Below are 13,427 nucleotides of genomic sequence, written 5' to 3'. Positions count from 1 at the left end.
ATGGGCCGAGGGGTGCGCGTGCTGCTGCTGCTGGGCCTGCTGCACTGGGCCGGGGGCGGCGAAGGCAGGAAGACCTGGCGGCGCCGCGGCCAGCAGCAGCCCCCGCCGCCGCCGCCGCCCCCGCCTCGTGCCGATGCCGCACCCGCGGCCGTGCAGCCGGTGGAGAGCTTCCCGCTGGACTTCACCGCCGTGGAGGGCAACATGGACAGCTTCATGGCACAGGTCAAAAGCCTGGCTCAGTCCCTGTACCCCTGCTCGGCTCAGCAGCTCAACGAGGACCTGCGCCTGCACCTCTTGCTCAACACGTCGGTGACCTGCAACGACGGCAGCCCCGCGGGGTAAGGCCTGCACCCGCCCGCCTGCAGGCGGCCCCACCGGGCTCCGGCCCCCTGGTCACCAGCGGCGCTCGCGCCATCCGCCTCCGTGCCCCCTCGGACGCACGGAGTCTCTGCGCTAGTCGCCCCCGGGGGAGAGGAGCCGGCCCTGGGGAGGGCCCGGCTTGGGGACCCACAGCGGGGGTGGGGTGGGCCAGCGCTCGGAGAGCTGGCGTGCAGCCAGGCCGGGCAATGACCCCTCGGTCACTGGTGCCCAGACCCTCTGCTCGCGTCCTTCGGTCTCTGGGCGGGGAGATGGCAGGCAGTCCTCGAGTTGCCCTGACTCCAGCAGGAGGAGGCGACGCAGCGGGGCGGGGAGAGTCCTGGCACTCCGACCCTGTCTGCTCCCTGCTGCTGCCTGGACTGCCTGGGATCCCAGCCAGCCAGAGGGACAGGGAAGGGGCGCAGGTGGGACAGAAGGAACTGGGGTGCGGCATTCACCCCTCTCTAGCCCCGAAGTATATGAAGGAAAGATGTAAGCCTGAGGGTTGGGGAGGGGTCAGGGGCCCCCACACCCTCAGCTGGTCGACAGCCGGAGGACCAGAGGTTAGGTCGGGCCCCGGTGACACCCGTGCCCTTCCACGGCCTCCTGGTGGGTCCAAGGGCCACCGCCCCACGCACACTCCTCTAGAGAGGGCGCTTTTCAGTCTCCAAGCACCACCGCGCGTCCCAGGAGATCCCGAGCCCGGCGAAGACCGTCCCCCCTCCCGCCCGGCCGTCGGCGCTAAGGTTACAGCGGGTCCCGCGCGGGGCGGGCCGTGGGGATTTTCCACGGACCACACAGTCCCTCGCGGCCCTTCCCGCCCCGCGAGCGCCACCTCTCGGGACCGGCCACAGCTGGCGGGGCCGCGCGCGCTCTGAGGGGCCTGGCCGCTGGCGCCCCCGTGCGGCCCGCGCGTGCGCCGGGCGACAGGTGGAATGACCCTTTCCTCCCCAGAGCTGGGTCCTTTAGCCCCAGCTGACCACCCGCTCCGCCCGCCCCTCCCTCCCTCCTTGCAGCTACTACCTGAAGGAATCCAAGGGCAGTCGGCGGTGGCTCCTATTTCTGGAAGGTGCGTCCCAGGAGCCGAGGCGGCTAGGCGGGCGGAGGCCCCTGGGTGCGTGGGCCCTGACATGGTGGCTGTGCCTGCAGGTGGCTGGTACTGCTTTAACCGGGAGAACTGCGACTCTCGGTATGACACCATGCGGCGCCTCATGAGCTCCAGGGACTGGCCACGCACCCGCACAGGTCAGCAAGTCTCCAGTCTCAGAGTGCCCAGGGCTCCTGCCTGGGGTAGGGCAGGCCAGTGTGGGGCTCCCAGCACCAAGTTCTGAAAGAACTCCTGCCCTTCCCCCTTTCTAGAGCCCTGGGGAGGCCCCCACCCTGCCCACTGCCCAGTTCTCTCGCCCTCCTAAGGTCAGGGGCACCCACCTATCATTCTTCATTCTTACTCCTCAGGTAACCTCCAGGGGTTAACCACGGCTGCTCCGTCCTCCACTCATCCCTAGGCCAAAGCAGCCAGTGGAGAGTGGGAGAGGTCCAGGGTCACATCCAAGTGACCAGCCTGGCCCACCTGCCTTGTTGTGGCCAAGTAGGATCACCCACATCCCACACCTTCCTGTAGTCCCCATTGCTGCACATCCCTTCCCACCAGACAGACCACTGCCTCTGTCCTCCCCCACGGCAGGCACAGGGATCCTGTCCTCCCAGCCAGAGGAAAACCCCCACTGGTGGAATGCCAACATGGTGTAAGAGGGAGCAGAGGAGTGCTTCCTGGGGGTCTTCTCTGTGAGGGGGGTTTTCCTGGGGAGTTCCATGGGGGGGGTCCTCCTTGGGGAGGGCCCTTATTGGGGGGGCGGAGTCCTTCCTGGGCGGTCCTGTCCTTGGGAGGGTCTTGTCCTCAGAGTGGTCCTTCCTGGACGGTCCTGTCCTCAGGATCCTTCCTGGGGAGGGGTCCTTCCTGAGGGCCTCAGGCAGCGGAGGCGTATGGTGGCCAGCTCACCCTACCCTTGTGTCACAGCTTCATCCCCTACTGCTCCAGCGATGTCTGGAGTGGGGCTTCATCCAAGTCTGAGAAGAGTGAGTCCCTTGCCTTCCTCTCTCGATTCCCTTCCCCCAAAAGTCAAGGCAGGGAGGCCGGTCTTGTAACTCCTCTAATGCCCTGATAGTGTGTCCCAGTGCCTGCCCCAAGCACCCCCTGCCGGTTGTCCATGGCTGGCTTGGTCCCTGCAGGGGTCCTCACTCCTGGATGTTCCCTGGGGAGGGGCCCCCAGCGTAGCCTCGGGCACCTGACCACCTCCCTCCAGTTTACCCCAGCCCTCGCCCCAGTCCCTGGACAAGCCTCCAGACCCCCGGCTGGAACTCCTCCCCCTCCCAGCCTGGAGGCAGGAGGCCTTGCTCTCTGTCCAGGCTCCCTCTTGAAACCACCCTTCCCTCATGCAGACGAGTATGCCTTCATGGGTGCCCTCATCATCCAGGAGGTGGTCCGAGAGCTCCTGGGCAAAGGGCTGAGCGGGGCCAAGGTGCTGCTGCTGGCAGGGAGCAGGTGAGCCGGGCAGGGAGGGCATGAGTGCACAGGGGGTGTGGTGGGCGTGGGGATCGGAGGGCAAGGAGGGGCTGAGCCTGGGACTCTAGAGGGCTCCAGCCTCACCAAGCCTGGGCAGGCAGCGGGAGGTTGCAAAGGGTCAGCTCCAGAGTGCCAGAGGATGCTCCCGGGCTTTGCAGCTGCTGGAAACCAAAGAAGCCTCGGGCTATCGTGACCCAGGTAGCCGGTGAGGGCTCAGCTGTGGACCAGAGCGCCTTCTCCAAGGGCCGGGGTCCCCGTAAGTGGGCTCACACCCGGTTGCAGGCATGCAGGGGGCCCAGAGGACATCTATAGAATAGATGACAGGGCCTGAGGCCACATATCACACCTTCATTTGGCGATAAGGAAACTGACTCAGGGAGTGAGAGAGAAGGGAAAGAGGGGTGGAAGAAGTGAGATGGCCTGCCCCTTAGCTCAATGCCTTGGGGTCAGTGCCTCTGGGACCCCAAAAGGCCTGTGGGTCTTACCCATGACATGGAGCACATTGGCAGTTTGGAATGCATCAGGATCCCTGCCCGGCCTCGGGGCTGGGCTTGAGGTGGGGAGGGGGGCGCCCGGGGGCCATGAGTACCCGCCCCAGCCACCTGGCCTCACATGCTGCCTTCTCTACAGCGCGGGGGGCACAGGGGTGCTGCTGAACGTGGACCGCGTGGCCGAGCAGCTGGAGGAGCTGGGCTACCCAGCCATCCAGGTGCGGGGCCTGGCGGATTCGGGCTGGTTCCTGGACAACAAGCAGTACCGCCGTACGGACTGCATCGACACGGTCACCTGTGCGCCCACGGAGGCCATACGCCGCGGCATCAGGTGCCAAACGCTGGGGTGCGGGGCGGCCAGCTTCTGTGCAGAGCGCCTGGCGGGGGTGGGGGAGAGCCGGTGGGGGANGGTACTGGAACGGGGTGGTTCCGGAGCGCTGTCGGCACCAGTTCAAGGATGGCGAGGAGTGGAACTGCTTCTTCGGCTACAAAGTCTACCCGACACTGCGCTGTGAGGGGCCGGCTGCGGTGGGACACGCAGGGCAGGCGGGGGGCAGGGAGTGTTGGTCCAGGCTTCCTTCAGCCCCGAGTCTAGAGGTTGGTCCGGAGACCGCTGCCCGCCTCCGTGGGAGCGGGGTACCTGAGCCATCCAGGTCTGCCTGGGACCTTCTTGGTCTCAGCACTGAAAGTCCACTTGGCCCCAGGCAGACCCAGACAGTTGGTCACCCTGTCCACAGTGACCGTTAGGGATGAGTCCCAGTGCTGCCTTTGATGGGACCTTGGCTGTCCCTCCTCCGCTCCACCCTCGAAGGGACATCATCACCAAGTTTTGGTCAAAACGGAGACCCTGGGAGCCAGGCTGGGGGGAGGGTCACAAGGCTTTTCCTCGAAAAAGGGTGCTGCGGCGGGCTGGTGGCCAGCACTCTGAGGGGAGAGCCCAGTTGGTCTGTGAGCCTACCGTGGAACTGGCCGGGACCTCAGAGGCCCTTAGCCTGGGGTGGGGGCCGAGTGCTGAGGCAAGGCCCAGCTGAGCTGTGCCCCCCAGGCCCAGTGTTTGTGGTGCAGTGGCTGTTCGATGAGGCCCAGCTGACTGTGGACAACGTGCACCTCACGGGGCAGCCTGTGCAGGAGGGACAGTGGCTGTATATCCAGAACCTGGGCCGCGAGCTGCGGAACACGCTCAAGGACGTGCCGTGAGTGTACTGGGGGTCCCCGGCCCGACGCGGCCCTCTAGACGTGCTGTAAGCCATTGGGGTTAAAGGGGGTGGTCTCACAGATGGCAGAACAAGAAGCAGCCATCCAGCCATCCAGACAAGGGGTGTCAGCCAGCGCTAGAAAGAAGGGAGCCAGTCTGGAAAAGGCCACGTGGCGCACGATTCCAGCTCCGCGACGTTCGGGGACAAAGGCAGAGCTGTGAGGCAGTAAGATCAGCTGGTACCGAGGACAGAGCTGGAAAGGGGAAGGGTGCACAGAGCACAGAGGAATCTCAGCACAGTGGGACTAGTCTGTATGAGACCACGGTGGTGGACACGTGTCATGATACGTTTGTGCAGACCCGCAGAACGCACAGCAGCGGGCGTGGGCCGGGACGTGCTGCACGGGTGCTGGGTGATGACGGTGTGTCCGTGCGGGCTCATCCGTGGGACACACACACCATTTGGTGGGATGTTGACGGGGAGGAGGCAGTGCATATGGGGGGCAGGCGTGCACGGGAAATCTCTGTACCTCCCACTCAGTTTTGATGTGAACCTAAAACTGCTCTAGGAATAAAGTCTATTAGACAAAAAAAAACAAAATATTCACATGTCCAGGTCAGTCTCCCACCACTGCCCAGCTGGCCGTGCCTGGAAGGGGTGGACTGGGAGCAGGGGTTGGAGGCAGGAAGAGACAAGGGTTAGTGGGGAGCATGTGGGCTGGTGGGGACAAGACCCGGTCCAGAGGAGCAGCTGGCCAGGCACAGCTACAGGAGGGAGGTGGGAGCCAGGGAGAGGATAGGTTCCAAGGGGAGGGGGCGCTGGGGTAGGGTGGGGAAGAGGCCCAGGTGGTCACTATAAGCCAGCTGTCTCCTCCCCAACAGGGCCAGCTTCGCGCCCGCCTGCCTCTCCCACGAGATCATCATCCGAAGGTCGGTGTCCCCAGGCCCTGGATGGATCGCATCCCTGGCTCTTGCTCCAAACACCCACAGCCCCACCCCCACCCCCGCTGGCCACCTGCCTTCCGTGGCCCTGTGTAAGGGTTGTCAATGCTGCTTACACAACCAGCTGTGTGGCCAGAAATCAGACCCAGCCCACCTCCCGTGGTAGCAATGCCATTGCCTGCTTTGGCCACACCAAGTGACCCCCACCTGGATTTCTGTCTGCAGCCACTGGACGGATGTCCAGGTGAAGGGGACCTCGCTGCCCCGGGCACTGCACTGCTGGGACAGAAGCCTGCACGACAGCCACAAGGCCAGCAAAGCCCCCCTGAAGGGCTGCCCTGTCCACCTGGTGGACAGCTGCCCTTGGCCCCACTGTAACCCCTCCTGCCCCACCATCCGGGACCAGTTCACCGGGCAGGAGATGAATGTGGCCCAGTTCCTCATGCACATGGGGTTTGACGTGCAGACGGCGGCACAGCAGCAGGGCCTGGAGCCCAGGAAGCTGCTGGGCATGCTGAGTAGTGGGAGCTAGGGCTCCCGCCCCGGGGGCTGGCACTGCGGGCCGGCCACCGCCGTGGGCCCCCTGCCCCGCCTAAGACACGCAGGGCCCCGGCTGTCCCCACAGCTGTCTTCCCTGCCCCTCTACCACTGCCTTCGGGAGGCCCAGGCCTCTGAGCCCCAGCCCCGGCCTCCTGCCCGCGCTGGGGAGCCCTCAGCACTGGGTTCCGGCCCGCCGGCCGAGCAGGCCCCCGGCCCAGCCCCAGCCTCAGCCTCTCCTGGCCTTTTGTATTATTTTATAAAGTGACTTTTTTATGACTTTAATTTTTTTAAAAAGGAAAATAAGAAATATATGATTAATGATATTGTTTTGTAACATATTTTTTTTAAATAATGAAAAAAAAAGACAACAAAAGAGCCTCACCCTGCAGACGTCTTTATTTGAATGGGTTGTTTGCCCACTTCCCAGCCCCTGACCCCCACCCCAGGGCAGCAGGGACGGGGGGGCAGCCACTGGACACACAGATCCAGCTCATGGCCCCCAGCCCACCTCTGGTCCCGTTCCAGACCCTTCTTCCGTTCATGCACTCAGCAAGCACGGGTCACGGGCACGGCCCAGGCCCCAACACAGTGGTCACAGCTTACTCTTCTCCACCTGGGGACACTCACGCAGCGCATGCTGAGCCACTAAGAGCGCCACGGCCCCGCGCTGTGGGTCCTGCACCACCATCGGAAACCTCAGCCCAGAGAAAGGCTCCCGAGCCGGCCAACGTTTTCTTAGAAGTTTGCGTTGTATCTGTTCTCAGGAGGCCCCCCCAGGCACGTGTGAGGATGCAGATTGGGGCAAAAATCCCCTCTGGCCCAGCTCCCACTCTGCTTCCCAGACACGGGCGTAGGTCTTGCTGCGGGTGGCCCCGGGGGAGGAGGCGGCGTCCAAGCACACGCGTGCGCCCACACTCCGCGGGTGCACCTCTGAGTCTGCGGCCCACAGTGAGCCGCGTGTCGGTGCGATGCTCCCCGCCAGCCAGCACGGGGCTGCCCCGCCAGCAGAAGCAGGGCTTCCTGAGCGCTCCCTGCTTCGGGCACCCCCCGCATGGCCCCTAGCGGCCCTCAGGCAGGTTTCATTAAAGCCCCAACGGACAGGTGCAGGAGCTGAGGCCTGGAGAGGCCGTGCGACAGAGGGAGGATCCTTGCCAGGTCAGCCTGGGCTCCGCACCCAGCCTCCCAGCACAGATGTCAGGAGCAGGCAGACCTGTCCACAGAACGGGGAGAATCTCAGAGACCCCACACCCTCGCTCCCAGCAAGGTCAGGGACATGCCCTGGGGTCTGACCAGCTCTGCCCACACATCAGGGCCACCGTGGGCCCGAGAGGAACCCGAGCAGAACCTGAGGGTGCTGGGGCCTCCTCCTGCCCCACCTTCAGCCCCCTCATCACCCGTGTTAGCTTCTCCAGGTGGCCCTGAGTGGCCCACCCGTGGTCTCCTCCACAGGCCACTGCTCCATGGATCCCTGTGGGAACCCATGCAGTCCCAATGGCCAAGGGCGACAGTGAGGTCAGGGATGGGGTGGCCAAAGGCTGGAGATGAAACAATGTGTAGCCAGGGGTGACTGACTGCTGGCTTGGTGGGGGGCAGCCCCTTCCTCGGCCCCCTGGAGACCCCGGGGTGGTGCGCTCCCCCCCAAAGGGGGCCCCAAGGGGGAGACTTCACCGGAAGGGCCTGCCACCGTCGAGCTGGGCGGGGACTCAGGGGCGCTGCTCTGTGCAGAGAAGGGCAGTGCGTCAGGCCGACGTCTCGCGCCATCTGCGGCCAGTCCAAGGGGGCAGCGGGCAGCTCTGTGTGCCTCAGGGGCGCCAGATCCCCTGGGCATTACACCTGATGGGGCTTCTTCCACCAAAGGAATACACCCTCTCTCCACGTGTCCCCAGTGCCAGACCAGTGACAAAGCAAGCCCGGGGCACGCCAGGACAGCGGCGGCCGCCTAACCTGTGGGACTCGGCAAGGCCGCCCACGTGACATGCGCGCTCTCTGCACTGAGTCCACAGCTTCTCCAGAAATGTTGCTACTTTATACTCCCCGTATCACGTGATTCCTGCGGGAGCAAAAATGCTCAGGACAGAGTTTAAAAGGAGGGGGACACCTGGGGGGCGCAGTCAGCGAAGCATCCGACTCTTGGTTTCGGCTCAGATCATGATCCCAGGGTCCTGAGTTCGAGCCCCATCGGGCTCCACGCTGGGCATGGAGCCTGCTTAGGATTCTCTCTCTCCATCTGTCCCTGCCCCTCCCACGCCCACCCCATCCCTGCTTGCAAGCATGAGTGCACTCCTCCCCCCCCCAGAAAAAGTGCTGTTAAAAACAAAAGCCAAAAGATCCCACTGCCTGGGCAGGACGAACGCAGGGCTGCTGTCCCTCCCCTCCCGCTGCCATCAGAGTGGCCATGACCTCCAGGCCCTGCCCGATGTCCTGCCTGCGCCATCAGCTCTCACACCCCAAATTCTGGCTACCTGGCCTGTGCGTCCCCTGAGCACCCAGAGCAGCCGCGGACACCTGTGCCCGCACCGCCCTCCAGCTGCCTCAGTCGTCCCTGAGCTCACAGCCCCGCTGTTCCATCTTCATGGCCGCTTTCACCAACTGCCCCGAAAAGGCAAAATTCTTTCTGGGGAGTCGGGGTCGGGAATCTGGAGCATGTCCCGTGTCAGGCCCCAAGGGTCAGGCCCCCAGGGGTCCGTACCACTGTCCCAGCCATGAAGCACTGGCCCAGCCTGGCCTCCATTCCCAGGGTATGGCGGGCAAGCAGACCGTGGTGAGGACCCCCAGGCTCCCCATGGGTGCTGTGGGCAGGCAGAGCTCGAGTGGCGAAGCCCGTGCCAACACGCCATGTCCCCCCGCCCAGCCTTCCCGCTCTATGTTTACCTGATTTCCAGGCATCTCCGTGCTGGCAGCTGGAGGCCCCGGGTCTGTGCGGTGTCTGCTCTTCGGGAAGGGAGGCCCCCTCCCTCCCCACACCTGCTGCAGGGCGCCTGGGGGGCTGCCTTCTCCCTGCACGTTTGTGCGGGCCATCCCCGGGCACCCAAGGACACCCCCCAGCGCTGGCAACGCTGAGCCTGGTCTTCCCGAGATGCCCAAGGTTTCAGGTGCTGCAACCTGGACCCTTTGGTGAGGGCGTGGAGGATGGTGCCCCAGCAAGTGTGTGTGTAGTTGAGAAACACGGCTCCGCTCACTGCTAGGACTTGTTGAGTGACGCACTTTGGCTGAAGCATGGCTCATGTCTGCCTGAGATAGATGAAACTGCTCCGATCAAGGGGATTTCCTTCCAGCTCGCTGTGGTGGCAAGGCAGTGGGAGCCGAAACCATCTTCCCTGCACCCCAAGCCGGAGGCCCGTGTCCCCCTCGCTCCCTTGCCCAGGGTCAGGAGCACATGCTGTGGAAGCCTGGAGGCAAGAAGCAGAGACGATGCTGCGGTGCTGCACAGGGACAGAGGCCCCCTCCCGAGTGCAGTGAGCCAGCCAGGCTCCCCAGCAAGCGGGAAGAGGGCTCTCTGTGAACGGATTGCCTTGCGAGGCCTTCCTACCCCCCTGCAGTGGCCAGACGCTATCTCAGAGGATTGAAGACTGAGAACCAACAAGAATCCCTTATTTTACAGTTATATTAACAGTTCTGGAGAAGTCGTAAACAGGCACGTCAGGTCAGATGACCACTGCTTTTCCACTGTTAGAGGGGGTTGTGTGTGTGTGCGCCGAGAACACTGTCCCTGAGAGACCCCCTCGGCTGCTGAGACCCCGGGAGGACAGCAGGAAATGGAGCCGTGGAGACCTGACCCGGGGACATCACTCCAAGCAGACGGCCTACCTCCCACACCCTGGACTCTCCCTGTCACGATTCTCCTGATAGACCCGACGGTTTTCCCGCCAAGAGCGTTTAGCAGAATCTAACCAGCAGGAAACAGCTGGACAGAAAAACACATTGAAAGATGGTCTATAAAGCCACTGGCCTGGACTCTTCAAAAAGACAATGTTGTGGGGAGGGAGAGTAGAAACTATTCCAGAATGAAGAAAACTGAAAGACATGACAGACCAATGCAACACATAATCCCAATCGGAGACAGATACAAACTGCGGGGCGCCTGCGGGGCTCAGTTGGTTGAGCATCTGACACTTGATCTCAATTCAGGTCTTGATCTCTGGGTCCTGAGTTCAGGCCCCGCATTGGGCTCCATGCTAGGCTTGGAGCCTACTTAAAAAAATGATAACAAAATTAATTAATTAATTAATTAATTAAAAGGCATAAAATGTATTTTGGGGTAGATGGACAAAACTGAGTAAGGACCATGTATCAGGTGATCATTTTTTTTTTTAAGACTTTATGTATTTATTATTTGAGAGAGCAAGAGAGAGAGAGCACAGGCCAGGGGAGCAGGAGAGGGAGAAGCAGGCTCCCCCCCCGCAGCAGGGAGCCCGACACAGGACTCAATCCCAGGACCTTGGAGATCATGACTCGAGCTGAAGGCAGACCCTTAACCGACGGAGCCACCCAGACGTCCCCAGAATTAATTATTATTATTATTATTAATTATTAATAGTGTGGGGGAGAGAGAACACGAATAGGGCAAAATATTAATAATTCTTGAATCTAGGGACACCTGGGTGGCTCAGTGGGTGAAGCGTCTGCCTTCGGCTCAGGTCACAATCCGCGGCCCTGGGATCGAGCCCTGCATCAGGCTCCTTGCAAGGACCTGCTTGTGCGCACTCTCACTCTCGCGCTCTCTCTCTCTGACAAATAAATAAATAAAATCTTTAAAAATAATAATTATTGGGGCGCCTGGGTAGCGCAGTCGTTAAGCGTCTGCCTTCGACTCAGGGCGTGATCCCGGTGTTCTGGGATTGAGTCCCACACCGGGCTCCTCCGCTGGGGAGCCTGCTTCTTCCTCTCCCACTCCCCTGCTGTGTTCCCTCTCTAGCTGGCTGTCTCTCTGTCACATAAATAAAATCTTTAAAAAAAAAATAAAAATAATTATTATTACTGAATCTAGGTGAAGGATATCTGAGTGTTCATTGTGTTATCTTGCAACTGTTCTGTAAATTTGAAATTCTCTAAATGAAAAGTCAAGAGAAATATGCAGAAGGATATATATCGTACGCACGGCAGTCCCAGCGGCCAGGCTGGGCAGCAGGATTACAGGCAGTTTTCTCTGTCTTTTCCCGTGTTGACTGGGCCTTCACATGGACAACCTTTACAGTCAGAGAATTGTTTTTCATTTTCAAAATCATTTCCTATACTGTTAATATTTCAGCCTGAAGAGGAGAGACCCAAGTTTTTTCTAGGCGTTATTATAAGTTGAGGAAAGACAAGTGAAGAGTTCCTTAAGGAACCCCCAAAGGATAACTACAACTCATGCCCTGGGGTCAGTCCCAGCACCTCCGGGACATGAGGCTGAGGGAGAGCCCCAGGGACCGGGTGGCAGGGTCCGGAAACCATCCCAGCCCCCACTGCTCCCCTGGTCTCCCTGAGATCCTCCTCCCTCCTCAGCAGGGGTGGTCCTGGAGGCTTCTGAGCCCCCCTTCCCTCTGTGCTCCTCTCCCTCCCCCTCCCCTGCAGGCAGTGGAGCCAACTGACTGACAGAGGCAGGTGCTTTGGAGGTGGGGCGGTGCCAGCAGCCAAGGGGTTAATGGTCCTGGCAGGGGCTTGGCGGCAGGACGCAGGGGTCAGATGACCCTCAGGGATAGGGACAGACACACCCCGCTACTATTCTGGGGCTCAAATCTGACCACCTATTTATAGTGCTGGGGGGGGTGCTGGGCTTGCTGCACACGGCAGAGGCTGCCCTGCTGCAAAGTCAGGCGGCGTCACCGTCACCACCGTACTGCAGGCTGCCGGCACCTGTCACAGCCACCACCGCAGAGAGGGGCCAGGCCGGGCAGGGACGCCAGGGCCACCAGGCACCGCGTGAGGCAAGGACGAGGCCGGCCAGATGGGCAGCACCATGGAGCCCCCCGGGGGTGGGTACCTGCACCTGGGCGCTGTGACGTCCCCCGTGGGCACGGCCCGAGTACTGCAGCTGGCCTTTGGCTGCACCACCTTCAGCCTGGTGGCCCACCGGGGCGGCTTCGCGGGCGTCCAAGGCACCTTCTGCATGGCTGCGTGGGGTTTCTGCTTCGCCGTCTCCGGCCTCGTGGTGACCTGTGAGTTCACCCGGCTGCACAGCTGCCTGCACCTGTCCTGGGGCAACTTCACGGCGGCCTTCGCCATGCTGGCCACGCTGCTGTCCGCCACGGCCGCTGTCATCTACCCCCTATATTTCACCCGGCTGGAGTGCCCCCCCGAGCCCGCGGGCTGTGCAGCCAGGGACTTCCGCCTGGCAGCCAGCGTCTTTGCCGGCCTCCTCTTCCTGGCCTACGCCGTGGAGGTAGCTCTGACCCGGGCCCGGCCAGGCCAGGTGGCCAGCTACATGGCCACGGTCTCAGGGCTCCTCAAGATCGTCCAGGCCTTCGTGGCCTGCATCATCTTTGGGGCACTCGTCTACGACAGCCGCTACGGGCGCTACATGGCCACCCAGTGGTGTGTGGCCGTCTACAGCCTGTGCTTCCTGGCCACAGTGGCCGTGGTGGCCCTGAGTGTGACGGGCCACACGGGGGGCCTGGGCTGCCCCTTCGACCGTCTGGTTGTGGTGTACACCTTCCTGGCCGCGCTCCTTTACCTCAGCGCGGCTGTGATCTGGCCCGTCTTCTGCTTCGACCCCAAGTACGGTGAGCCCGGGCGGCCCCCCGACTGCCCTCGAGGCAGCTGCTCCTGGGACAGCCAGCTGGTGGTGGCCGCCTTCACCTACGTCAACCTGCTTCTGTACGTCGCCGACCTCGCCTACTCCCAGAGGATCCGCTTCGTGCCCAGCCTGTAGCTGCCTGCCCACCGGGGCTCTCCAGGGCTCCAGGCACCGTGAGGGTGACCCAGGTGAACCCAGACCCCCAGGGAGCAAGCTGGGGGGAGACAGCCAACAGAGCACTCCTGGATTTCTGGCCGGGCTTGGTGGGGGCAGGTGGAGAGGGGCCGAAGTCCCTGAGCAGGACACAGGCAAGGATCCTCCTCCAGGCAGCTCCCAGCCCCTCTCGCTCTTTGTCTCTCTATCTCTCTGTGTATATCTCTTATCTCCGTCTGTATCTCTCTCTCTGTCTCTCTCCATTTCCTGGCCCTCCCTGGCTCAGTGCTACCCACTGTAACATGAGAAGCCTTTGAAACAGATGCTGTTGTGACCCACTTTATAGATGGGCACACTGAGGCTTGGGCTTCGAGGCAGCCCACGTGCCCGTCAGTGTCTGGAGACCACATTCAGGCTGTGACCCAAGTCGAGTTGAAAAGGCGACGTTTCCCAGAGGTGTGGGAAGGTCAG

General features: G+C 62.2%; 2 protein-coding genes across 2 annotated transcripts; both read left to right on the top strand.

Annotated features, from left to right (window-relative positions):
• NOTUM (notum, palmitoleoyl-protein carboxylesterase) lies at nt 1-6,395 on the top strand. The gene is made up of 11 exons (XM_034641261.1): nt 1-338; nt 1,374-1,426; nt 1,507-1,602; nt 2,042-2,102; nt 2,375-2,433; nt 2,797-2,899; nt 3,551-3,741; nt 3,821-3,922; nt 4,457-4,604; nt 5,489-5,536; nt 5,774-6,395. The coding sequence occupies exons 1-11, from the start codon at nt 1-3 to the stop codon at nt 6,078-6,080; spliced, it is 1,506 nt and encodes a 501-aa protein (XP_034497152.1). The 3' UTR covers nt 6,081-6,395.
• A 5,479-nt stretch (nt 6,396-11,874) lies between these two features.
• On the top strand, nt 11,875-12,938 carry MYADML2 (myeloid associated differentiation marker like 2). Its single transcript, XM_002912884.3, has one exon. The coding sequence runs from the start codon at nt 12,015-12,017 to the stop codon at nt 12,936-12,938; it is 924 nt and encodes a 307-aa protein (XP_002912930.1). The 5' UTR covers nt 11,875-12,014.
• The last annotated feature ends 489 nt before the right edge of the window (nt 12,939-13,427 follow it).

This window comes from Ailuropoda melanoleuca, chromosome 13 (assembly GCF_002007445.2).
Source record: "Ailuropoda melanoleuca isolate Jingjing chromosome 13, ASM200744v2, whole genome shotgun sequence".
In the NCBI taxonomy this organism is placed as follows: Eukaryota; Metazoa; Chordata; class Mammalia; order Carnivora; family Ursidae; genus Ailuropoda; species Ailuropoda melanoleuca.
Note: the sequence above shows the minus strand (reverse complement) of the source record. Positions and strands in the feature narration are given on the sequence as shown.